This window comes from Cnephaeus nilssonii (assembly GCF_951640355.1).
Source record: "Cnephaeus nilssonii genome assembly, chromosome: 11".
In the NCBI taxonomy this organism is placed as follows: domain Eukaryota; kingdom Metazoa; phylum Chordata; class Mammalia; order Chiroptera; family Vespertilionidae; genus Cnephaeus; species Cnephaeus nilssonii.
Genome location: NC_137082.1, coordinates 39562904 through 39590564, shown reverse-complemented (window position 1 = coordinate 39590564; position 27661 = coordinate 39562904). Strand labels below are relative to the sequence as shown.

Genomic DNA, 27661 nt, shown 5'->3' with positions numbered 1-27661 from the left:
AGAAGTCATCTCTATCTACATCCCTCTACAAATGCCCTGTCAAGCAGTCAGCAAGTCTATCAGCCTCCTTCCTTCAAGGCTCAGTAACTCCAAGTGACCACAGAGCCATTCCAGCAAATGTTAGAAAATTCTTTGTGAGTCCAGCCTGTATTTACTTCTCTCTGAAGTCTGTATTTTTCTGCTTAGAGTTACCCTAAGTCAATCTTACAAATATTTTTTAAAATTTTCAGTTATTTGAAGACATCTATTCAATATTTTTTCTCTGGGCCAGACATTTATATTTTCAAATATTTACCCTAAAAATAGTTTTTGACTCTGATTTTCCAGTGCATTCTCTCCAGCGTATAAAGGATGCTTTTCTTTTTCTAGGACCTTTTAGTTTGCAGAGTTTCAAACTGAACACAATGCTCAAGGAATTACCAGGGTGCCTATGATGGACCTATCACCAAACCCATTCAGTGTATTATATCTAACTAGATCCTATTAGCTATTTTTGATGACTTCATCATCCTGCTGATAAATATTGAACTTGTAATCAGCTGAAATCCTTAAGTCACACATCTCTCACCTATCCTCGTGCACTTTTTGTTGTGCCAGACAAACTTCACAGAACACCTTTGTATTTCAGCCTTGGTCTGTTTGCAGCCCCAGGTCTCCTTTAGGTCCTCATTCAGTCACATATTCTGCCAGCTCTGTTGTTGGCAAATTTAAATGTGCTGGGTGTCATTGACGCCCACCTCAAAGCCGTGAATAAAAATGTTGACCGGGAAGGACATAGAGCTGAAAGCCTGAGGTTCAATACTACAGACACTCTGCACTCACATCGCCCCCTGCTCTTGGGGTTGAATATTTCCCCCTAACTTTTCTCCCATGCAGTCCACCTTTCCTCATTTGGTCCATAGCTTTATCACAAGACACAGGCCTTCAGCATTCCCATGAATGAGGAAGTGAGATTTGTTCAGAAAGACTTATTCTTGGTGGAACCAAACTGAGTTTGCGAGGTCATTGCCTCTATCTCAGGGCACTTCGAACTCTTTTTTAAATAGCTTTCACCCACGATCTTAGTCATCAGTGTCATCTTTCTATAGCTACTGTGTGGTTTCTTTTTCTTTAATTAAGATATTTGCCTAGCACTTGTGTTCTACCATCTCTCCTAATCTCCACAACTATCAAATATTTCTGAGAGCAGATGAACACTTTCAACTGAAAGTTTTTAATGATATCTATGTGGTACTTGATTTTTTAATGTAAAAAACACACACAGAACTGAGAAAAAAAGGCTTAAAGAAATTCACTTTATTTTTAATTTCCCACCTTTATTGAGATATTGTTGACATCTAACATATGTATGTTTAAGGTGTACAATGTGTTGCTTTGATACACCTACATATTGCAAAATGTTACCACGATAAAGGTAGTTGATGCCTCCATCTCCTCAATAATTACTTTTCTGTGTTGTTATCATGAAGTAATTCATGATATGTCATTCATACCATATGAATGACATAAGTAATTCAATTATGTCATTCATACCAAAACAAAATACTGGAACAACTTGGCACACTGTACATTAGATCCTCAGAACTTACTCATCTTCTAACTGGAAGTTTGTACCCTTCGAGCAACATCTCCCCATTTCTTCCACCTGGCCCTAGCCCCCAGCAACCACCATTCTGTCTTATTTCTTTGAATTTGTGTTTTTGTTTTGTTTTGTTTTAGATTCTAGTTAGAACTGAGAGCATGCAGTATTTGTCTTTTTCTGACTTAAAGAAATCCTCTTAACTATGGATTAGTTACAATAGCTTCAGAATCCTTGAGCTCACCATTTGATATGTATGCTTTAACTCAAACAAAAGTCAAAAGCTTTTGAATAAAGCCATAGCACTGTGACCATTCACACTCCATTAGCAACCCCTAAAACAAGTGGTTGGGACATGATGCATGTCCAGATCTCACAGCAGTGGGTCCAAATTAGGAATATACCCCCACACACACCTGTTTTACTAAAATCCAGGCCCTGTGACCTACAAACAAGAGTCAGTTCCCATTGGACCATCATACCCAAAGAACAATCTTTCTCCATCTTCTAGGACAGTGGTCGGCAAACTCATTAGTCAACAGAGACAAATATCAACAGTACAACGATTGAAATTTCTTTTGAGAGCCAAATTTTTTAAACTTAAACTTCTTCTAACGCCACTTCTTCAAAATAGACTCGCCCAGGCCGTGGTATTTTGTGGAAGAGCCACACTCAAGGGTCCAAAGAGCCGAATGTGGCTCACGAGCCACAGTTTGCCGACCACTGGTCTAGGACAAGCCATTTTCTTATTTTTCCCCTACAGTATGTATTTAGCACTTTGGTGTCATGAGCTTTGAATAAAAACAACAACTTGTTGTCTTCCCCACTTTTAAAATATGAAAACATATTTAAAACAGACTGTATGATCTCATCATATTTGTACTTTGCTTTCTTCTTAAATAATAGAGGGAAAAGCAAGTAGATCCTTTTAATAGCTCAGTCATCGTAATATTTTTTATTGAACTTTTATTGGGAACAAGGACACAGTGCTAAACCATCATTTAGAAAAGGCCAACCCTTGCATTTAAACCCTTGTTTTCTCAAGAAAGATTCAGAGTGGAGGAATATATAGTGTATATATTAGAAAACACACAGGTGCTCATTCACTCCTTTGGCGCCTCAGATCCTTTGGGGTACATACCCGTCTCTGATCCTGCGGGCCTTTGACAGTGGGAGGGTGATAACTCAAGTGTGTGCCTTACCCAAAATGCAGAATGGAATTCCTAAGTGACCTAAGGAGCAATTCAGAAGAGGGTGAACCTTGGAGTCTGTAGGTTTTTGACTGTTACAGGCTAGAAAGGGCACCACCAAACCATAGATGAACGTGATTTTTTAAAACGCAGAAGATATAGGATCTTATGCGGCCAGATGGAGGTAAGAAACTGCCCCCCGGGAGCAGCCCTGCAGCACCCAGCCCCGGCTGCACTGGGCGCCGGGCCCCTCCTCGGAGCACAGCAGCTCCAACAACTGGCGCGGATATTTCACATGAGAGTCCACAGGAAGAGCAAGTTTTCATGTATATTTTTTACATCCAAATTAAATTAACTCATGGAATTTTCCACCCTTAGGAATTAAAGTAGCAGCTCATGAAGTAATTCAGTTATGTCATTCATACCAAAACAGAAAATACTGGAGCAACTTGGCACTGTTTGAAAGCCAAAACTAGGCCGTGGCCATTTTATATTTTTTTAAAAAACCTGTGGTCGTTGTGTTATTTTAACTTTTATTGTGGCTGCAAATTTTTTAAGTCAAAAGTATCTTAATTGCTTAGAAAACAGAAGTGTAAAATGGGTTCAAAATAAGAAGTTTTAGGCAAAGCAGTTTTAGGAATGAAAACCTAAAAAAAAAAAAACTAAAAAAAAAAACAAAAACGCTCTAACCACATTTCTAAAAGGCAAGGATTCTACCTAATTGACATTTACAGTTGTGCAAAATTATAGCTTCCTTTATATCCATAAATTGTCTTAAACTCTCCAAAGTTGAGTTTAATCACGAGCTCTGTCCAATATTAATTCAGTGACATCTTTGGGGAAGTATTGTCCTGATACAATAGCCATGTTCATTTTCAAGCGGGTAATTGGACATATTGTCAAAATCCAACGTATTGAGTTGCCACATTTTAATTTCTCAGTTGCCTCCTCCCCAGCTTCTGCTGTTGGACGGTCTCTTTTGGAGCTGAAAGTGTGTGAAAGTTATTGGAGAAGGGTATTCTCTGGGTAATGTTTCTGTATGCTGCCCAAATTTCTCCCCCCTGTCGTCGAGATGGGAAACAGCTGGTTTTTGTTTAAAGAGCTGTTTTGCGCAATGTCTGAATCTTGAGGTGTAGAACTGAGGTCACCAGTGCAGCAGGTGCTCAGGAACAAGTGAGCAAGGCCCTGGGGACCGGCCGGCCCTGTCACCTTCTGCAGGGCACTTCCGTGTGGAGGAAAAGTGTTGAAGTTGGCTCCTTCATTGAGGGCACAAACAGATCTAAGAAAGTAATCGCATTAGCGAGGCTATTAGAAGTGGAGTATCTTTGAACACAGCCAGCCCTTGAGTAAATAATTAGCTCAGTATGAAAGAAACCAAAATGGTCATTTCCCTCACAGGGTTTCATGCAAAAGTCTCGGCCTTAGCTTCCTTTAGATATTATAAGATTTTGAATGTCCTCTTTAAATACACCAAACGCTAACAGACCTACCATTTCAAATAAGTGCTCCTCCATAACCCAGCGTGTTTTTCAAGTTTGTGGATGCCAGCTAAGCGAAAGGGAGAGAAGAAACCTGAGTTGGTGAGACCAGTGCCGGAGCAGTTTTGAAAGAGGCAAAGGAAGAAACATGTGGAATCACTAACGTGCAGGGCACGTCAGATGTCCACCCGTCTGAAGATGAAAGGAAACAGCCTCCTCCCCTGGGAGCTGGAGGTTATTAGCAGCTGTTTATCCAGTCGGGAATAGAGATTAACATTGTAATTTTTTTTTAAGAACTAGAAGAAAATTTGTTTGGGAAGTTGGCTCTTCATACCAAGTCTCTGTGCATTGCCAAAAAAAACTTCCTTTCTCAGAACTCATGTACTCAAGTTGAGCAATGTTATGATTCTCTGAGAAACTCGGAATTATCAAAAAGTCTGTCTCCTTTAACTAGAACAGGGAAGGACAGGAATGGATGGACGTCGGCCATTGACACATCTCCTTATACTCTTAACTGGGAAGCTGTGTGTTACCTGTTCTCCAGCCTGCTTCTAAATGGGGCATTCTTTGCGCGCACACACACACCCCATACCTCACTTCCCCCTAACTTAATCTCTACCACTCTGCAGCATACACAGATGGGTTTTGCACATGCCTACTGCTTGTAAAATGCCTTCTCATGACATATTGGGGAAGCTGCTTAGCACTCTGTGGAGCTTTATTCCAAAAAAAAAAAAAAAAAGAGTTGGATATTGGTATTTTCCTCTGATTTAATGCTACTCTTAATGTCATTTTCTTTTATTAAATCCTTTCTTTCGCTTTTGATCTTCTTTATAGCAGAGCCACTGGTCATATGGAAACTATTATTGGGAGATGAAAGACTTCATTGCAGTTAAATAAGAGTGAATCATTTGGGCCAATAATACACACATCCAGTGAGGTACCATTTGTGTCCGAATGCCCTATGTTGTTCACTTTGTAGCAAAGCCATTGAGGTTTATAAAAGGATTTACAAAAACCTGCTTTTTGTCTGAAATGTGTAGTCTGACAACATGAAAACATTAATATGCAGTCCTTAACTCCTTGTATAGAAGATCAAAATAATGCCACTTTTCAATTTAAAACTGAGACTTTCATTTAAAGTGGAGCTACCACTTAATTAAAGTTAAATGTCAGTTTTTTAAAAATAAATATAAATGATCTACATCAACATTCTACCATCATTTGAAACCTGTCTCCTTTTGAAGCAGCCCCTGTTGTCGGGTCTGATAGGGTTTCACCGCCCTTTCACGTCCTGCACGACCTGCATCCCTTAGGACATGCGTCTTCCTTTGCCTCCGATCATAACTATATTAATCCACCATTAAGATAAGAGCCTTGAAAGTAATAGTTATGTCTATAATAATTTTTTTCTAAAAATGCCTAAATAGAACCAGGCATAAAGTAGACATTCAAAAGGCATTTGTTGAACTCAATGAAATGTTTATTACTTGATAGAAACATGCTAAATGTATATTCAACAGTATCAAAAGATGTTAGATTTCATAATGATTAGAAATGTATATTCAACAGTATCAAAAGGTGTTAGATTTCATAATGTTAGATTTCACAGACACATACCATTTGTGTCATCATCTATTATTAGGAAGCATCTAAGTGCACATGGTCAGACTATAATCCTGTAACAGTGACCTTTGCACCCAGCTCTTGCCCTGGGGACACTTGCGTCTCAAGACAAGTGTAGGCTTTATGAATGGCAGCAAAACAGAATAACTGAAGTGTAAGCTCTGCCATATTAAAGGATGCCCTTCCCCCTTCCTCTCTCTAAAATCAATAAAAACATTTTTTAAAAAGAAGTACCGGTGTAGATCTTAGACTTGATCCATAGAATAAGGAAAACCCGTGTCACAGCCTTGATATGCAAGGTACCAAGTGATGGGCATCTAGAAGGTTAGTATTTAGAAAGTGACTGAGAAGAAACATGTCATTTGTTTAGGTAAGCTTCTTTACCCTTCCACTTCCTTTCCAAGTATTTTGCAATAAGCATGTGTTACTTGATAAGAAGAGCATTTTAAAAATAAAGGGCAGTTAGGTAAGCAGAAATCCCTGGTGTTGGGCCTCCTGGACCCGCTGCAGGAGCTGTGTGGGAGGCAGACGTGACCGTGCACTCACGTAGGTGTGCCTGCGCGCAGGGGTCTGAAAGTGCACCTCAGGTGTTCAGTTGTCTTTCCTGCTCACAGGTAACTGCCAACTTTCACCATAATCTCTGTGCCCGATGTGCTTCCTCACTAGGCATGTGGTAACTTTGGTTCCCTACTTATTAACCTGTACGTGGGTCAGGGGAGGGACTCTGTTAACCACCCCTCAAACTACCTGCTTGCTGGGCTGCATCCAGTTATGGTTTCCCCTCTATGAAAATGATGTAGAAAATTGGGGGCGAAGGACGGAGATACAGAGGAGAGAAATGAAACGGTTTTAATAGATGGAACTTATGAGTTAAGAAAAAAAAAAAGATGAACTGAAACCACATAACCATTTGCATCTCTCGAACTAGATCACAGAATCATTCATTTTAACCATTTCGGTGGACATCATGGGAGTTTCATCCTAGTTGATCACATAACCAGTCAGTACTGCCAAGATTAAGGTCATTAAGATCATGTTTACATTCTCTTGAAACTTATCTTGTCATTTGGAGAAAATAAGCATGAGAAAAATCTCCCAAGAATTGCCCAATAAGGAATTACCTTAAATTGTAGGCAAAGTCGAAGTGAAGCTATGAGATTTCTGGGGACGGAAGGGGGGGAATAGGTAGGTGTTCTTAAGACGTTTAGGAAGTCTCCCAGTAAACATTGCCTAAGAATTAAAATCCAAACAAAAGAATCCAGATCTGACTTTAGTGAAAAGTCCTTCAAATGTTTAATCCCATGAATTAAGAATATATACTCTGATTATTTATTTGTGGTTGAAAGGTATCCTGGATGTTAGAACTTTCTCACACAAAGGAGTTGGTTATTAGAGTCTTGTTTTCTTTTTTTAAAAAATATATTTTATTGATTTTTTTACAGAGAGGAAGGGAGAGGGATAGAGAGTTAGAAACATTGATGAGAGAGAAACATCAATCAACTGCCTCCTGCACACTCCCTACTGGGGATGTGCCCACAACCAAGGTACATGCCCTTGACCGGAATTGAACCTGGGACCTTTCAGTCCGCAGGCCGACACTGTATCCACTGAGCCAAACCGGTTAGGGCTAGAATCTTGTTTTCTACAGGTTCTGGGTGCCTCTGGTTCTGTTTCTCATGGTAACATCTCCTGCTGCCATTTCATGAACTCCCAGGTTCCCACCGGGGAGCTAGTAAAAAGTTTGCATGATCACTTCGCACCTCTTTAAGAGATTCGCTTTTTGGATTAAACGGTATTTTGCACATTTGGAAAAATAAGTTTGCTCTCCTCTAATATGACAGAGATATGGCAAGATAATTGAAACTGAAATCTAGTACTCTACCACTGTCATGTATAATTGATATTTCACGGGGAGATTACAGTTACAGACACCAAAACTGTTTTCTGTGTCAATGGGTGTCTAATTACAGTAAAAGCCCATCAACTTTTTTTTTTTTTTTCGTGAATATGGCAAAACAAGAAGAGAAAGAGAAGAGACACAGGTAAAAACTTTCAGGACCTTTTTCTTGGCCCAGTTCTTTTTAAAAATCACGTATGTCACAAGAAAAATATTGAAGCAGATGCCATTAATAACAAACTTCCATTTTGATATTACCGAAATGTCTCTAATAGCCTATCTGGTTTTGTGTCATTTGGTCTAGAAACTGATGCCAGGTTTCCTACATTACCCATCCTGTACTCTTTTAGGAGGATTATGGTAGAAGAGAAGGAACTGAGGTCTGAAAGCCTGTTTTGAAGCAGTTATCTCTGGAGATAACATTAACAAGGATTGAATAACTGCCAAATGAAATTTAATACATTTTCCCATCCATGAAATAGGCCTCTTAAATACAACAGAATAATTACTTTCACAATACTCCCTGGAAACAAAGAGAGCAGACACACTGAATGTCTTTTTGTTTGTGGTGTTTGTTGTTAGCTGAGGATAGGGATGAGGGTGTTTACCAGGGTGTGCTGTGCATCCCCACATAAAACAGCCTTGCCAGCAGCCACCCAATTTGAAGCTGCCTATCTTTTAAATCAGCTTATGTTGGCGGGGTTGTGGCAGATATTAAATTTTGTAATTTAGTTAGACATCTTGGCGTTGGCCTGGCCTGAGTTGGTAAACCATGATGTTTTTTCCTCTATGATAAAAGTAAAATGATTTTCATATCCATATCTGTATCTATACACACACACACACATACACACGCACGTGTACACACACACACACACACACACACACACACACACACACACAAACGTATACACACAGTTCTAAAACAAAAGCTCCAGTAAGTAGATCCTTTTTATCCCTTAAATCTGTAAACAGGGTAGGGCAAAAGTAGGTTTACCGTTGTGAGTATGCAAAACACAGACTTTATTCTTGTATTATTTATCAATTATTGTATTATTTTTCCATAAGAGCAACTGTACACTTACTTTTGCCCCACCCTGTATATATACCAAATAAAATTGTTCAATGTTGTAAGTTTTCTGAGTTTAAAATTTGTTTCAGCCCTCACTCAGTCACTTAGCCATTTCCAGCCTTAGCTTTCTTCTCTGTCAAAGGAGGAATTTGGCCTAACTGGTTCCCAAGTGTCTCCAAGCCCTTAAACTCTATACACTATGATTTAAAAGTGCTTCTGCTATGTCAGTCTTTTCCTCAAAAAGTAAGGTTATTAAACATTTATGGTGCTTACAGACTCATAAGAAGTAATGCACTTCTAAAGTTATTTAATTCTGCCTAATGATAGATTAACACAGGAGAATTTAAATAGCTGTGTTATAATTTGAATATGACTTAATTTGAATATGTCATAATTTGAATATGATGAAATGTAACTTAGACATTTGCACATAAAAGCCATGGTCTGCAGGGTCTGCAGAAGGGGCAGCGATGTTGGGATCACATGATCTGGCCTCCTCTTCCTCTTGTAGCTCATGGGACCACGAATGGGGACACCCGATCCTAGGGTGGCCTATTCAAAGGATGGCCCACATCTGCTTCAAAATGAGCTGGGCCATCAGATGATCTTGACATTCTGAACTCAGAAATACTAAGGCAGGGAGTTAGCAGCAGGCATGGGTCCTGAAAGAACGTACCACAAGATACCGTGAAGGAAGAGTCCAGCTGGAGTCATGAGGGGCAGAGTCAGGGAGACAGGTTCCAGCCGAGGAGGAGATAGGCAGGACCCGCTCATGAGACCTAAGGAGTGGCCTTAGGTCCTGCGAATCTTGGGTCCAAAGCCTAAATTACAGAAACCTTCATGATAAATCTTTTTTTGATTTAATTTATTGGTTAATAAAATTATATAGGTTTCAGTGTTCAAGTCTATAATACATCATCTGTATATTGTACTGTGTGTTCACCACCCAAAGCCAAGTCTTCTTCTGTCCCTCTTTATCCCCCTAGACTGTCTTCTAACCCCCTTCCCTCTGGTCATCACCATGCTGTTGTCTTTGTTTATGAGGTTTTTGGTTGGGATTTTATTTTCCTTAACCCCTTCACCTTTTTCATCCAGCCCCCCAGCCTTCCTCCCATCTGACAGCTGTATCTTGGGCAAGCTTAGTGAGGCTCTGGTTCTCACTATGAAAACTGCCTCACTAAAGTGATCTCAGCGCCCAAAGTCTCAGAGAGGTCACTGTAAGCTCACAAGGACAGGGGCCACATCCAGGCTCTTCGCCGTGTGTCCCCAGTCCCTTGCAGAATTACAAGCATGGGCTAGATTCATAAACACTTGTGAATTAATAAATGTACACTTGGATCAGTTAACAATTGTTGAATATATTTTTAGAATTTAGTTCTATCTTTTACTTTTAACATAAATACATCTAAAACCATATAGTATGTGCCAGTAAGAAGGCTGTTCCTAAAGACTGCAAAAGCATTTGCAATCAATATTAATAAAGTGAACTGTTTTCATAGGCTGGCTTTTAACTTTAAACTATTGCTTATCTAGGTTAAAAGGTTATTATCAAAATGGGGCTCTAATTAAGTATGAATTTTCTTTTTTTTTTTTTTTAAAGGCTCCATCCCAAGAACCTATTTGTAAGTTTAAAAGAATCTGCTTTTTCTAGTCAGATGATCACGCTATGTGGAAAGTTGACAGATCCTGACCCTGGCCTGTACAGATAGGAGTATTGGTTCCTCCGGCTGTTTCTGAGCTACCCTAGTGGTGGATTTGTGCTGGCCACCTACTGTCTTTCTTTCCTTGTCTTTTACGAGACCAGAAGTAATGTTTCTGAAAGAGAAGTGAATAGGATGCTGTTGTGGTCAAGGAAACATGCAAAGCAAAGCTAATTCTTCAGATTAGAATATTATCTGATAGCCAGAGACATTGGACTTGATCCTAGAGACTCAGGCTCATTACACATGGATCGGAACCTATCATCCATCCTTCGTTTGACCTGGAATACACCTCATTTACAAAGGAGGTCTTAAAACAGTAAGGATAACTTAGTCCCCAACTTCCTTTTTAAAAAAATACATTTTATTGATTTTACAAAGAGGAAGGGAGAGGGATAGAGAGTTAGAAACATCAATGAGAGAGAAACATCAATCAGTTGCCTCCTGCACACCCCCTACTGGGAATGTGCCCACAAGGAAGGTACATGCCCTTGACCGGAATCGAGCCTTGGACCCTTGAATCCGCAGGCTGACACTCTATCCACTGAGCCAAACCGGTTAGGGCCCCCAACTTTCTTTCTGGAAAATAATTGATGTATTGCTTGAGATGATCTAAAATGATCTATGGCAAATATATAAAATTAGGTAACATATATGGCTAAAATCAGAACGGCTATATTCTCAAACATATTTGTAATAATATCATGTAAGATTTTACTGTCATTGTGCATGATAGAGATTTAAAATTAAATGGATATGAACAAAATAGAGGCAAAGGCAATTGGAAGTAAAGGCAGCTTGAGTTCTGAGGGTACTGGAACTACTTAGACCCTTATGGTAATGTATTAACACACAGATTTTCAGAACACAGAACACTCTATTATCACTGTGTACCAGTTGTTTGAAATATATCTTCTTCTTGCATTAAACATGGGACTTATTCTCTAAAACTTCTAGTATTATTTTCTCCATTTTGGGCTTTGAGTAACTTATCCATTGTTATACAACTATTAAAGAAACCAGTTACACTTAGAATCTAGACTCTCATCATTGTATTATTTTCACTCAGTTACACTGTCTTTCATAATAGTTGAGGCAAAGAAAATAGAAGGGTAATTGGTTGTGAATTCTTTTTTCCTCTTGTAAAAACTAATCTCAGTGTGACCAAGAGGGGGAAAGAAGAAATTACAGGATCAATGTCTGAATATATTTTAAGTGAAAAGCAAAATATTAACCTTAAATTACATCATAAAAGCCTACAAAGAAGGCTTGAAAGTTTTAATAGAATAATTCTAAAACATCTCTGCTATGCTCAGATCCATGGTTACTTAGTGATTCCAACTTAGAATCCTCCTTTGTGGAAGTCCAAGAACTGAAATCCACTGGGAATACCAAAAATATGAGTCAGCACTCAGGTAATTGTTTAGGTTAACATTGACAGACTTAAAGAGTGACCGTTTGATCAAGGCCTGTGAAATTCATGCTTACAAGTTGACATCTTGGATGGAAAGGGTAATCATCGAAGGAATAAATCTGGGAAATGTACAAATTTAAAAATGGCAAATCAAACCCTGAATGGAAAATAGTTATCAGCCTTTGTTTGGAAGGAAAGATAAAAACATGTCCCAACAGTGAGTGAGAAATGGTTGGCGGGACTGTGGGCATGGTCTGCCTCTAAGGGAACCGGCTTCAGTTACACATGAAAGACAGAAGTGGCGTGGCAATGGCATTACGTATGTGGGAAGGGCTTACACTTACTCCATGAACTCCAGGGGCTGAAACTAGAACCAGTGGTGGAATGTGCAAGGAGATTGACTTTGGGTGAAAATGGAATGGACTGCTTTGGGAGACCATCAGGGCCTCAGTGCATTTGCTGCACACTCATAGGACCTAAATAACCACCATTTAGAATGATCCAGAAAGGGACTCAGGCACATAGGTGGCAGACAGCACAGGCTTCCTCAGATCTCTCAGCTACAACATTCATTTATGCTTCTTGAGTCTTTAAATCCTGTACTATTCTTGCTATATTTTGAATCTGAGCAATTAGTATGATTTAATTGATCCTTTCCCCTGCTCCTGAATTATCTTCTTTGAATTGTCTGTAGCGGTGAGAACTGGATAGTAGTGGGCTGCCTTAGCTAGCATGCCTCTGCTCAGTTCTGGGAATGCGACTGCTGTCCGCTCAGATTCTTGTTGTTGCATTCCTTAGAAACACTCTTTAAACATTTGGTAGCAAAAGAGTGGTGATTCTCCTTTGTGGCTTTATATTTTGGATTAGAAAAAAATTCAAGTTTTTGGTTTATCGCAGTCTAAATTCGTAGATAGATATTTTCAGTGTTAGACTCATTTTCTTGTGTAAATGTTCACCTAACAACAAGCTAAGAAAACAACTAGTTGGAAATGCAAACGAAAATGCAACTTCTCGGGTTCCTCTTAGTTTGCAAAAGCTTAATGTTCTGCTTTAAGGCGGTGTACCCTCTAAAGTCAGCAGTCGCTGTCTTCATGTCGTGGGTCCAACATCTCTGGGCCAGCGTAGGTAGTACTAGTTAATAAAAAGCTCAGCAGCAGGTTTTTCAGACCGAAGCATCGTGCTGTACTCTATGATTTTATTCTTGGAAGCATAAAGACTGTTTACAATATGGTGTCTTCCTGGGATCAGAATAGTGGGGGGGGAAAAAAATGGAACAATGTCCAAACTCTTTGCATGGCAATGATGGCCTTACTGGTGTGTTTAATAAAGCCTTTATTGGGACATTTTCCGGTGTGGTGGCACTGGCAGACACGGTCCCCCTTTGGATTTGGAACTCGGCAGCTGATGAAATACAGTAAACATTAATTTGGGATGGGCTGCCAGTTTTGGAAAGCCAGGTGACATTTTATTCTATTTACCGAGCAGGGGCTGCGTCCCATACTGCCGCAGTTTCCGCTGTCACAGGCTTAGCTGGCATTATGGAAAAAAAAATGGCAGGCCTGAGAATCTTATCCCCTGAAATGAAAGTCGAATGCCAAATTGAAATTCCTGTAGGATTTCCGATAGCAATGGGGGAATTGAGAAGCCCACAATTAAGCATATGGGCATTAAGATAATTGTCAGATCTGTTGGCGGACATGATAGAAGACAGATGGGTACGAATCAGTGCGCTCCACTGCAGCACCCTGGGAGACAATTTGACGTTTTACCTGCCTGAGCTCCTCTGCCATATTTGTCACTGGATGTACAGCACGGCATCTTGCTGAGCGTTAAGTGGCTGTGCAGGGCACTCTAGGTGTATGCGTGGTCCTTCAGCGCCCTCTAGTGAAATGCATTTGGGAGTTTTGTTTTGCAAAGGCCAGTCTTCCTTCATTAGGTCCTGGCTACCCCAGTAAAATAGCGGTCTCACCTCTGGTTCCCACTAAACGCTATGGTTCCTCTCGCCTTGCAGGTCGGGGCCCATCGTGAAGACGGAGTGGCCCTGAGAGGCAGCCATTCTCTTGTGCCAAACCAGGTTCCAGTCCCACAGCTTCCTGTCCAGTCGGCCACCTCCCCTGATTTGAACCCGCCCCAGGACCCGTACAGAGGTAGGTGCACTGGGGCACTTCTGTCCTCACACAACAGCAGAGCTAGTGCTCATCCCCAGCTTACTTGGCATTCGTCCCTCAGGAAGCACTGGCAGAAAACCAAGAATCAAATTTGGCCCAAAAATGGTAAGTAAATGGGAAAGTATTTAGAACAGCTAATTGTGTTTCTTCAGTAGCTGTTTTCTTCAGACATCCCCTGAAATCCTGGTGCTGTTTCAGCAGGGACCAAGACAACAGACTGATGAGAGGAAATTTTATTTTAGCTATTTCCACATCTTACTCATTCAGCTCCTCTAATATGGTTAGTTGTAGCCTGAAAATGATATTTCCAAATGAATAGGAAGGAAGGAAACTGTTTTTGTTGTTGAAGATTGGAGGAAATATAGGCACATCTTAAAAAAATGGAGTTGTTTGGACAATTTTCGGTATTGAGTCATCTAGCCCCGTAATGATTACCTCAATCATACTGCAATGGGCTGTTCATGACCCCAGGAAGTTGTCCTGTTGGGGCAAGACCTGGGTCCCAGGCTCCCTGTGCAACTGACTGAGCAGGTGATGAGGAGACACTTGAATAACATCTCATTCCCCTCACGTTTAGAACAAGAATGATAACACTACCACAGGAATATGTCTGAGCATTTTTCACCTGTTACACATTGTACTCATCGGAGTATTAATTATAGATGAGGATGCCGCCCCATTTTTATTTGAATAGTAAGAATGTGGCAGACCATTCTTTTCAAGAGCCTTTGGTTTTTCTTTCCCTTTCCTAGATTAATGCTCCTTAAGCTTTAATGTGTATAAGCATGACTTGAGGTCTTGTTCAAATTCAGAATTTGACTCTGCAGGTGTGGGATTCTGCATTTCTAACGGGCTCCCAGGTGCAAGGATGCTCCTGGCCCATGGACCAAATTTTGAGTGACAAGGTTCTAGGCGCAGATTACAAATAGAGGGCAATACTCGATACACATGCTTCTACCCTAGACATAAAGGATTGCATTAGGGTCAAGTTTTAATGTGTGTTGTGATCTTGAAAGTTGAGCAACAAGAAAGATCGAAATTTCTTCAGCGAGCAGCTCTCTGCTTTCCATATGTACCATTTTTAAATGCTGATTACTCTTTGAGGATAAGAGAAGCCTAATTTCAGAATATCATTAGGATATCTATTGAAGTCTTGACTGTACATATTTAGCATACTCCCTGGGAATTATATTTTAAGGACATTTTTCTATTAAATCATTGCATATGGAAGAAACTCAATATAATAGCTGATATTTACTTGGGTTCTTAATCAGAACATTGAGGTGTATGATTTTCATGATTATGATTTTCATTGCAATTAAGTTGATGTTTTGTAGACAGTGAAATTACCATCTACTCCAAAAGATTGCAAAATAGAATTTAACCTCAGAGCCAAGGCAGAGAAAACTTGTTTCCCCGCAGGTGCATTTTTGAAACTTCACCAGGTAGTACATACACACACACAAAAAAAGACAGAAGGGTCACAGTTGAGCAGCATGAATTGCATCGCTGGCAGCTCCAAATCTGGGGTGCGAGTTGGTGCCTGGAGCCTTTGGTGGAGACGTCACCTGGTCTCTCTGTTTCCGTAGGCATGCCCCCAGGCCTGCAGGGCCAGAGTGTCTCCTCCGGCAGCTCTGAGATCAAATCCGACGACGAGGGCGATGAGAACCTGCAAGACACGAAATCTTCCGAGGACAAGAAATTAGATGACGACAAGAAGGATATCAAATCAATTACTAGGTCAAGATCTAGGTAACAGTATATAATACTGTCGCTTCATTTAATTCCTTTATTGGACTTTGATGAAGTGAACAGAACAGGAAGAAACTATTCAGTTTTTTCCTGGCAGGTAAATCTATAGCTGAAAAGAAAATTAAAGGCCTACTCTAGAGGTACTGAAGTGTCGTTTAAGATACCTGTACTCTAGTGATGCCTGAAATATCTTTGCATTTATGAATTTGGACCCAGGGCAAATTATACGCGGTAAAAACAATTTGTAACTGATTCAAACACAAAGAGTTGATTTTTAAGACTATACTTACTCTACAAATTTGGTCAGAAATGTTCTTTCTAAAATATTTCTAAAAAGAGATCTTCATGATATTGAAAACTCAATTGATGTATATGCAACTGTAATGTTTTTCTTATCTCAAACGTGAGAAAATACTGATTTCCCAGCTATATTCTAAACATGTTGATATATATGTAAGAACAAAACCTAACATGCTAATTTTTTTTTTCTCCTGGATATTCCCTCCTATAGCAAAACAACTGCAGGATCTAACTGTCTCCTTGAACTTTAATCTGATAACCAGGTGGTTTTTAAATGCCATGGCACCCATATTTTTGATTTGCTAATTAAATGTACTAAAACGACACCTTCCTTTTAAAGGCTATTGTTCCTAAGGTTATATCTAGTGTCCTACAGGAATTAAGAAGGTGCCACCTTTTCATATTGTCTTTATAATTATTATGATAAATTTTATTACATGCCCTATCACAAGTTCCAAAAACCCTAAAAGCTTCTAGCTTACGCCTTTCATCATCACTGCGGTTCCCTGACTCTTGGCCACGTGGTGAGGATGCTCGCCATCTTCTCTGTTAGTCCAGTCAGTCCTCAGGAACTTACGCAGTGGCCATGCTTACGCGTCTTCATTTACCTTGTGACGTTTCAGCACAGCATTTTAACTTGCTGTTAAGAACCTGCGTACTTTAAAAGGTCACTCCTGTGACATTTACTTAAACCTCCAAAAATGTGTTGGAAGGCATTGCTTTTCAAATCTCGGCAGTTTGATTTGCATAACCAATTCTAATTAATTACTAGCCCCAATAACTTTGGAAAACAATTCCCATTTTCAGGCCCACCCTTTGAAAGGTATGGCATGTGTTTGATATATAAAAATATCACCCCAAATTTTTTAACTTCAAGACAGGCCCAGCAGAAACTTGACTATGTTCTCCTTTCACTTATTACATCCTATTTGTGTAGTGGAATGTGGATGTGAAATAATAGGCAGCTTGATTTCCTTGGCAACCGTAGAGGTCAAGGGTGAGGGAGAGAAGGCTCAGCAGCGAAGACGGAGGATCAGATGGCAGAGCCTTTTCCGACTGGTTCAGTTCAGTTGTGTGTTCACTAGCACGCATCCACGGTAGACGATCCCATCTGCAGGAGAGTGTAACCTCTGGGGAGATGAGCCAAGTCTTACAACATCTTTCTCTGGCGCCTCCCTCCTACGCTCCCTTACAAGTGTTCTTAGCTTACATGGCCACCTTTATGTGCAGCATGTGCTTGCAACCCAGGAATATCACTTCCATTTTTGATCGACTGGGGCTTGTAAACCATAGTTGACCCTTATTGCACTCTGGAAGTTACCCAGAGATTCTCCAAAGTGGAAGATTTAGAGCCATGTAGTTTAAGCCAACTTCATTAAGTGTACATCCCATTGACTAGATAACTTCCCACATGTCCTCCAGCTCTGAGGTGCTGTGATTAACACTTTTTCTATGAACATTTCAGATTTGTGGAATTTTAAAATAGAGCATAACCTTCATGGTTCTTTAGAGCCATGCTTAAATCTCTAGGTTAACATCCTTATAGCTGGTCGCCTCCATATTGTTTGTTGTTGTTGTTGTTGTTGTCATGGAGAGCCTATTACTTTTGGTGAAGTTTACTTTATTTTTGCTATCTCTCATGCCCCCAAACTCTTGCTCATATTAAATCAAATTCTTCTGCTCGAAGTTCTTCTTTTCTGTTCTATCTTCCTGAAGCAAGACATCTCCCACGCCTCTTTTTACATAATCGCCTATGAAACACTTGAAGCCCTGATGCCATGAAACCTTCCTTCTTTATGCTATGCTTTCCAGATGGCTCATCCTCCTATTTGCCCTCCATTCAAAAGTTTCTTCTCCTTTGTCAGCATGACACCCACAAACAGAAGTAATCTTGCCTTTCCAGACTCTACAGAGTCCAGCCATGCCTTTGGTATGAATCACACAATATTTCTGTTCTCACAGTCAGAGATTAGCTTTTTGGCTTCATTTTTGACTCACCATGAGTCAGAAGCTCTAACCGGTAGATCTCTGGAGTTTGTTTTGCTTTGTTTGTTTTACACAGCTCAAGTCAACTCAGCTTTCCCCTCGCTTGTTTTTGGATCATAAACACCCATCACGTTAAAGCCACGGAGATCTTGTGTTTCTAACCTTTTTATTTAATGCATGGAGACAAGGAGACTCAGATACATTAAGTGGAACGACCAAACCCTCAAAGCAAATTCATGGAGAAACCTGGACAAAAATCTTCACTCCCATTGCTCTGGTGTCTTCAATGTAGGACCATCTTCTTAATCCTGATAGCTGCATCAGGTTAATTTTGATGTATCAAACTGTTTTTGCAATCACTTATTTTCCTTCAGCTTCAGATGTCATGGTATGAAAGTTAAAAAAACAAACAAAAGAACAACTTCTAAAACGATTCTTTCTGGGTTGCCCTGCTGTGGTGTGGCTTCAGCTGACGTTGACTGTGGCCCGCTTTGCAGGGTGTAGCCTCGCCCTCCTGCATTAGTATGAGCGCACCCTGGGCCCTAACTTTAACCTCTCCTGTTCCGTTTGAGTTTAATATCTAGGGCCTGTGACAGCCAACCAAAGCAATCCCCGCTCCAGTGCAAGAGCTTGAGGTGGAAACATTCCGTGCAAACTCCGGAAGAAAGCAAAAGTGATTGAGTTGACCGCCTTTCCCCCCGACACCGTTAGAAAATGTCCCTTCCCTTTTGTCCCGCAGCAATAACGATGACGAGGACCTGACACCAGAGCAGAAGGCAGAGCGTGAGAAGGAGCGGAGGATGGCCAACAACGCCCGCGAGCGCCTGCGCGTCCGCGACATCAACGAGGCTTTCAAGGAGCTGGGCCGCATGGTGCAGCTCCACCTCAAGAGTGACAAGCCGCAGACCAAGCTCCTGATCCTCCACCAGGCCGTGGCCGTCATCCTCAGCCTGGAGCAGCAGGTCCGAGGTCAGTGCCAGGCAGCGGCTCCTGGCAGAAGCCACGTCTCATGGGGCCGGAGGGAGCGTGCAGGACGCGCCTGCCTTGAGCAGCAGCAGAGAGGACACAGAAGCGCGGCTCAGGATAGTTATGTCCATTGCAGACCGCGACGGCATCTGGCCGGCAGCTCCCCTTTCTCCTGCAGTTAAGCTATAGGGTTCTCTCACCACAAGACTGCAGTGTGAAGCTTCCCTGTGCAGTCAGTCGTCGGAGCTTAGTGTTTGCTTCACCGGCTTTCTGATACTATGCAGGGCTCTCTGAATCCACCTCGCAGCTCACCCGCTACCAGTGCCTGAGGGAGGGAGTCTCTAGGGCACTCTCTAACTGTGCCTGCCTTCTGTCTGTAAACCTCAGGAAAGGGTCCTCGGAAGGGCACACACTGCCCTCGACCAGCAGCCTGGGCATTAACTGAAGGCTTTGTGCGTCCTTCTTCCACAGAGAGGAATCTGAATCCGAAAGCTGCGTGTCTGAAAAGGAGGGAGGAAGAAAAGGTATCCTCGGAGCCGCCCCCGCTGTCCTTGGCGGGCCCTCACCCTGGAATGGGAGACGCTTCGAACCACATGGGACAGATGTGAAAGGGCAAGTGAGCTCCCCTGCACCCAGCCTCCCTCCCCTGTGGTCCTCCAAGTGAGCTCCCTGCACCCAGCCTCCCTCCCCTGTGGTCCTCCAAGTGAGCTCCCCTGCACCCAGCCTCCCCTGTGGTCCTCCAAGTGAGCTCCCTGCACCCAGCCTCCCTCCCCTGTGGTCCTCCAAGTGAGCTCCCCTGCACCCAGCCTCCCCTGTGGTCCTCCAAGTGAGCTCCCCGGCACCCAGCCTTCCCTGTGGTCCTCCAAGTGAGCTCCCCTGCATCCAGCCTCCCCTGTGGTCCTCCAAGTGAGCTCCCCGGCACCCAGCCTTCCCTGTGGTCCTCCAAGTGAGCTCCCCTGCACCCAGCCTCCCCTGTGGTCCTCCAAGTGAGCTCCCTGCACCCAGCCTCCCCTGTGGTCCTCCAAGTGAGCTCCCCTGCACCCAGCCTCCCCTGTGGTCCTCCAAGTGAGCTCCCTGCACCCAGGCTTCCCTGTGGTCCTCCAAGTGAGCTCCCCGGCACCCAGCCTTCCCTGAGGGGCTCCCAAGTGAGCTCCCCTGCACCCAGCCTCCCCTGTGGTCCTCCAAGTGAGCTCCCCTGCACCCAGCCTCCCCTGTGGGGCTCCAAGTGAGCTCCCCGGCACCCAGCCTTCCCAGTTACTCCCACCGAAGTAGTGGCCAGAGCAGTCCATTTCCCCAGGTTAACAGATTTTCCCCTTGATAAAAGAGCTTATGAATAAAACGTTTACTTCTACTGTTGTCAATATATTAATTATTTCCCTTATTTTTTTCCTTTTTAGGTCCAAGCTGCCACATTGCTTCATTAACACAAGAGACCACTTCCTTAACAGCTGTATTATCTTAAACCCACATAAACACTTCTCCCTAACCCCTTTTTTGTAATATAAGACAAGTCTGAGTAGTTATGAATCGCAGACGCAAGAGGTTTCAGCATTCCCAATTATCAAAAAACCGAAAAACAAACAAAAAAAAAAAAGAAAGAAAAAAGTGCAACTTGAGGGATGACTCTCTCTAACATATCATTCAGAATGTGCAAAGCGGTGTGAGCAGGCTGAGATCAGCCCAGAGACTGAATGGCAATCCTTCCACACTGTGGAACAATGCATTTGTGCCTAAACTTCTTTTGGAAAAAAAATATAATTAATTTGTAAGTCTGAAAAAAAATATTTAATTTAAAAATTGTAAACTTGCAATAATGAAAAAGTGTACTTCTGAAGAAAACTACATGAACGTTTTTGTTGGTATTCAAGTCAGCTAGTGTTTCTAATTCCTGGATAGCGAATGGGGGAAGCTCGGCTGCCCTAGTAACAAAACCAGCAAACGTCCTGAGACAGCGAAGTGATGACATTAGCCATTCCTTAGGGTAGGAGGAACAGATGGATCTTATAGACCTATGACAAATATATATATAAATATATATATAAATATATATTAAAAATTTAGTGACTATGGTAAGCTTTTGTTCATTTGTTTCAGACTTTTTTCTCCTGTAAAAAAATAGTACTGATTAACTTTTTTAAAAGAAAGATTTTACTGTAAATACGGATTTTTTTTTTTTTTTTGGGTCTTATTTCTGTCCCTTCCCGGTTTGTTATCGTAACCTGTAGTGCCATCTCTGCTTCCGGAGGGGTAGTGCAGGATGGAACGCTGACCCTGATGTTGCTTTTCATTCACAAATAAGTAGAACGTTGTTTCTCCAGTCTTTTGGGAACACAGGACTTAAAAGTCACATCGTGTGTAGATACTACAAGCAGCATTACTGAGACATGGCAAAAGGAGTTTGTCTGAATTGTAATGTTGCGTATGTGACCCTCTTCTGGGATTTTCAGAGGTACAAGGTTAGAATGCTACAATGTTACCACTGTGCCTTCCAATGTTTATATCATCGGAAACATAACATAATCAAAGTGGCTGTGATTTAACAAAATGATTAAAGTGTTACCTACATGTGTAGCCGAAGTAGTGTGCAGTGAGGCGTTTCTGAATACATGGTCAGATTTTTGGAAAAAAACAAAAACAAAAAAACAAGTAAAGTTCAAAAACCATCAAATGAGAAAATTGCAAGTAGTGTGACAGAGCTGATTGATTTTGTTGCTTTCTTGATTTTTTTTTTTTTTCAAAATGGGTTTACTAAGATGTAGATGATATAACTGCCTCCTCCATCTGAAAAAAAATGCCAATATTCAATCATCATGCAGCATTATAACAAGCCTTATAAGTCCTAAAGCATTAAGTTGCACTTTCTTGAGGAGGGGTAGTGCAGTATTTCTCTGGCCAGTATGAATGAAGTTTATACCTAACATATTTGATAGAAACATAGATCAAGCTATGGCACAGCAACTCATCAGATAGCTAGCTTTGACGTCTGGGCACAATGGAACCAACTTCCAACGTGAATCTTTATAATGATTGAGTTTGGTGTATAGTGCAGTAAACAAATAGTGCTCCTAGTTAAGTATTTGTCAGCATCCTTTTGTCTCTAACTCGTTTCTATTTTTACAGCCACACAATCTTGGCATGTATTAAGAAAAAAAAATCCCTGTTCAAGTAGTTTTTTCCACCTATCAGCACTGAGTAAATGCCATAAACCCATCAAAATGGTCTAAATGTTCCATCTGTTCTCCTGTTTTGCCAGTTATATAGTAATGAAATACATTTGTAAATTTTATGCAACAAACGGCAAACGTATCATTATTTTGAAATTGTGTATGTAAAAGTTATATTTTTACACGTAGACTCTTGTTATTATGTGTTTTAATACATTGTATTGGTTTTTGTTTTGTTTTGTTTTTTTAACTGTGTGGTTTAAAAGCGTCTCATTTAAATGAAATAATGAGCTACAAGAATCTGAATTTTATGTTCATTTCTGAAACTGTAAGAACAAATAAGATAGTTACCACGTGGTCATCTTTTACAAACCCATAAACATTTTGATTAGCTGTGTGTGTGCGTGTGTGTGTGTGTGTGTGTTGAAAACTGTAAATATGTTCAGTAGCGATAAAACTAAAATACTTTGATTTGTTGATAAGTTCCTAAAATGTGGAGGTGGATTAAAACCTTAGGAGAATAGCAGAAATCAAAGTTCATGAAAAAGTTATTTGGAGGCTTTCCTGTGAAATGTCCGAACAAAGGGACTGCGAGAGGGCATGGAAGACCATGCTGTGTCCGCTCCCCTCCTCTGAAATAATGGAAACCAGGTGTCTGTGTTCCCTCGGTGTGTAAAGATTTCCTTTAGTGGTACATTCTGCACTCACTCTGTATAGTCTACCAAGGCGGGTATCCCTAGGAACAATATATAGGAAGCAGGTCTGCTTTGATCACATTCAGGATAAGTGTACAGAAGAAGATACGGTGTTTACTCTTTAGGGAACTGGCAGCACTCCCGGTGTTGATGTACATTTTAAGAATGGCACTTTTGATACACGTTATCATAAAGGTGCTTAATAGAGCTGATTTAAAGGTTTTTCAAAGCTGTAAACAGAGCAAAAAAAAACTAAATTGTATATTTGATTCTTTTTTAAATTGGTGCTTTATATTTTGTTCTCACTCCAACAGAGGAAAAGCTGCAATTTTATTGTTCACCAGCTTCGATGTATTCATTACTCAGTAATGTAATACTTCTCTTGTCGAATTCCCTTTGGAAAGAAGCGAAAAACTTCCTAATGGCCACCAAAAGCTGCTCAGTTCATGTTGCTTGGTGGAGAAACATCTGCACCTATCCATGTAATTGGGTTGTGTCCCCATTAAAAAAAGAAAGGAAGAAAAAGAGGAAAGGGAATGTGGCCTTCTTAGTGTGTTTTTTTTTTTTTTCTCGTTGTTTTGTAAATTATCAAACCCAGGTAAGATATTGGTATCCTGTGCTGGATTTTTCTAGTGAAACTTAGCAGAAGACAGAATTAAAGAACTATCCAGAAATGCCATAAGGGTCCATACTATATATGTGATGATACCTAGGCTGGGGATCTGTTCAAGAGACTTGGACATTAAAGCAACTTGGAACCGTTGATCCACCTCCACATTCAAGTAATTTATGAATATGCAGAATAGGGATCTGTTCATCTAGAAAGTTTACCATTTGTCTTCTGTGTAGCTGCAAGGAACACTAATGTTTATACAACTGTCAGTCCACCCAGTGACGCAGCTGGTTCTGACTCAGTCTTCCGATTCCTTTCTGTTTTTCGCTTTTTTCCTATTTCTTGATTTTTTTTTAATTTTATGTGTGATCTTTATTTTGATGAGGGGTTCGGGGTTGGGGAGGGAGTTGAACCAAGACTTGGGGTTAAGAGGATTTCGTCTTGGATCCAACAGGCAAAATATGATCTGTGTCCAAAAGTGAACTTGAGTCAGGAATGAAACATTTTTTTCAGCATAAATAAGCACAAAAATTTAGTCTGCTGGCTGACTGGAAACAAAAAAAAAAAAGTCAAGATGGAATATGATGAATTCCAACACGATGGGGCACCAAGGCCGCTAGGCCTCTCTTTTTATTTTGCTTTGGTTTTGTTTTCTTTAGAGACATGCTCTTTCTCATGGGACTTGAAGTGGACTCATCTTCGTGCAGTGCTGGTTTTGCCATCCTCATTTCAAGTATTATAGACATATGTAACGGTGAAATATATGAACTGTGGCCTTTTTCATTCTTGTTACTTGTGATGCAATTAAGTGAAGATAAGAAAAAAAAAAAAGCAGAGATTTACCATGTATCAGTGCCTGGCTTTTTGTTATAAAGCTTTGTTTGTCTAGTGCTCTTTTTGCTATAAAATAGACTGTAGTACACCCTAGTAAGAAAAAAACCCTAAATTTAAAAATAAAAAATATATTTGGCTTATTTTTCGTAGGAGCAATCCTTTTATACCATGAATATTACAAAAAAAATTGTCAGATTCTGAATATTTCTTCTTTGTAGATTTTTGGAATCATTATGAGTAAAGTTTGTTACTTTATTTTACTATTTAAAAGATGTTATTTTACCATGTGTTACTGAGATGAAACTGTATGGTAGCTTTTTTGTTTGTTTTTTTGTTTTGTTTCGTTTATTTTTTTTAGTTGTAGGTCGCAGCGGGGAAATTTTTTGCGACTGTACACATAGCTGCAGCATTAAAAACTAAAAAAAAAAAAATTGTTAAAAAAAGAAGAAAAAGGGAAAACACTTCAAAAAAAAAAGATAAACAGTTACACCTTGTTTTCAATGTGTGGCTGAGTGCCTCGATTTTTTCATGTTTTTGGTGTATTTCTGATTTGTAGACGTGTCCAAACAGGTTGTGTGCTGGAGTTTCTTCAAGACAAAAGCAAGCCCAGCCTGGTCCAGGCCATTACCTGTCCCATCTGTAGTTATCGATGAAGTCATGTACATGACCGTTCTGTAGCAATAAATGTGCCATTTTTATAAACTGTTTCTGACACTTATTTCACTTCATTTTGCATTGTCCATAGAGCGCTGATGCTCTTCTGTGAGTGAAACCACATCTATATTTCATTTTCCAAGTGTTGGAGGTATTGACAGCTTAACAAACAAAACACACACACACACACACACACACAATCAAAAACAAATTGAAAAGCGCATGAATGACCAAGGAGGAGATGCCCCTAATGAAAATGGAACGGGATGCATGCGAAACAAAAAGGAAGCTGTCTAGAGGATTAACTAATTGAAGGAATATAACCCATGTGTGTGTGACACGGAAGCGATGCATTTGAAGAGCTCTGGCCGGCGCCATGCTGTTGGTTGTGCTGCAGTCGCTAAGCTGAGTCTGCCTAACCTTGGAATCAGTTGGTCGACTGCTTCGCAGAACCTTCTCGGCTAGATCTTTGCAGTCAAAAATCTAAGGGGATTTGTTTTGTATCACTTTGTTAAGAGCTGAATACTGTTAACCACAATTACTATTACACTGTATTTCTTCCTTCTCAAACTATCCCCACCCCACTACTTCTGGTTGACCTCTTTTGACTCTTAATCCAGATGTAAACAACCAGATGTGGGTTTTTTTTTTCCAACTTGTACAAACACCTGTGTCACCTATTGTGGGAGGGGAAAAAATGTACAGATTAAAATTATTCAGTGTTATGTACTGTAAGTTAATATTTTTTGTAGAATGGACATCAATCTATTTTGCAAAACTTGGAGGCTGTTTTCATCCTTGCATTGTAGAAGTGTACAGTCATGCCTGCAATGGAAAGAAAGCCCGGGGTAGATGAGCACTTCCTGACAGAACGTCCTGGCCCGGTGCGTGGGGTTTGCCGGACGCCTCCATGATGGCTCTTGCGTTCTTTCTAATGGGGTTTAGTGCCTAGTTTACCAGAAGGAGAATGTTAGCACCATGTGGTTCATGTGTGAAGCGCCCTCCATAGCCAAATGTTGGAATTTTTTTTCTTCTTGGTTGCAATGTTTGCAGATATTTAAATTTTATGAACTGTCCAAAGATTTTGGTTGGTAACCCTTTTTCCTTCTAAATGATTTGAGATGTTCTTCTGTTCCCACTGTGTGTTTTAAATATATTCAAAAGAGCCATGAGCATTTAGTCTTTTAGTATTATATTTGATCATCTAACAGTTAAAAGGGGGGCAGTGAGCGTGGGCACCACTTCAGTGAATCTACCATCTATTCACAGGTTTTATTTCAAAGGAGTACCTTAAACCTTGACTTGGGTCCATTTTCTAAAGGGAAGTTAAGTTGCTGGAGAAATTAACATATCTGAAAGTTAAAAAGACCCCAATAATGTTAAAAATGAAGAATACCCAAAGACGTTGAGACAGGGAATCATATTTCGTCTCATAACTGGGTCCATTCATAGAAGACCAAGTGAAATGTGTATTCCCGGCTTTAGTGATAGGCCACCTTTCTCTTGACTGACAGCCTAAGGTTGAGTAAGCCACCGTAGAGGTCAGCTTGCAGACAAAACCAGCCACTGTGCTGCTGATGTGCAGGTCGCCCAGGAGCCTACGTTTAAATCGCACGTGGGGCCCTAATGCGCTGCCCTGCCAGCCAGAAGGCGGCGCGGCCAGTCGGGTGCGCTCCTCCGTCTCACTGGGTACACGCGCACCTGCTCCCAGGTCAGGGCACGTGTCATGAAGAAACACGCCAGGACTAGCAGGGCAAGAAGAGCCAGTTGCCTGGGTATCCACCCCTGAGAGATCCTTTACAGTGAGATGGTTGGATGACCCCGTGTGGCCAGGAGAAGACTCGATGCCACAACTGGGAGAAAGCACCAGTGACAAGCATGATGCTTCGAGGTCAGCCCTGGAAATACGTTGGGTGCTGTGGGTCCAAACAGTGAAATCAACCAGCCAGCCATTATCTGGGGCTTTCTGTTGTTGGTTTGAGAGCTAGACCTTTGCATTACTGAGTCTTTACCTAACTATAGGGAGTGGCTTGTAGTGCAGGCTTTTGGCCACGGAGGCTGTCTGTCTAAAGCAGTGCTTAGCATTCAGTGCGGACCCCTGAAGGTGAATTGAACACTCCCTAGAGAAAAGTACATACTGTGTTGTATATGGGGTTTTTTTTTCCCCATGAACGTCACATTCAGCTTTAAGGAGTTGATGGATCTCTCTAGAGTCTGGGCACAGACACTTGTTCAGATCCCGAGTAAGAAACAGATACAAAGTAACTAAGGCTCCGGCGCCTGAAAAGGCAGAGCGACCCTTCCCCCCCCCTTCCTGTGACCTAGGAGCCCCCCCAGAACGGCACTGGTGTCTGGCTGAAGAGGGAAAAGAAAGGCCCTTTGTGTAACAGAAAAGAACGCAGTCCTCGCTCACATCTGTTCCGCTATATTTAGAAGTCGAATGGCTCTGGCTTTGGCATGAAGATCTTGTAAGAGGAAGCAGAGCCGTGCCAAGTGCAAAGTGAAAACGCTCCTCCCGCCGAATCAGACCTGCGGCTCTAGGGCTTGATGGTAACCAGCCCGCGGCGGAGGCG

General features: G+C 41.2%; 1 protein-coding gene across 23 annotated transcripts in view; it reads left to right on the top strand.

Moving 5' to 3' along the window:
* TCF4 (transcription factor 4) overlaps positions 1 to 25813 on the top strand; it is a 340184-nt gene extending 314371 nt beyond the window's left edge. For 15 of the 23 annotated variants that reach the window (XM_079784804.1, XM_079784818.1, XM_079784802.1 and 12 more), the window contains 5 exons: positions 13968 to 14103; positions 15714 to 15876; positions 18902 to 19131; positions 19600 to 19740; positions 20526 to 25813. In XM_079784804.1, the coding sequence (XP_079640930.1) occupies positions 13968 to 14103; positions 15714 to 15876; positions 18902 to 19131; positions 19600 to 19736 (666 nt within the window). In that variant the 3' untranslated portion in view covers positions 19737 to 19740; positions 20526 to 25813. The remainder of the gene's footprint in view (positions 1 to 13967; positions 14104 to 15713; positions 15877 to 18901; positions 19132 to 19599; positions 19741 to 20525) is intronic. The other 8 variants (XM_079784801.1, XM_079784800.1, XM_079784799.1 and 5 more) reach the window with 1 other exon arrangement.
* Positions 25814 to 27661: the final 1848 nt, after the last annotated feature.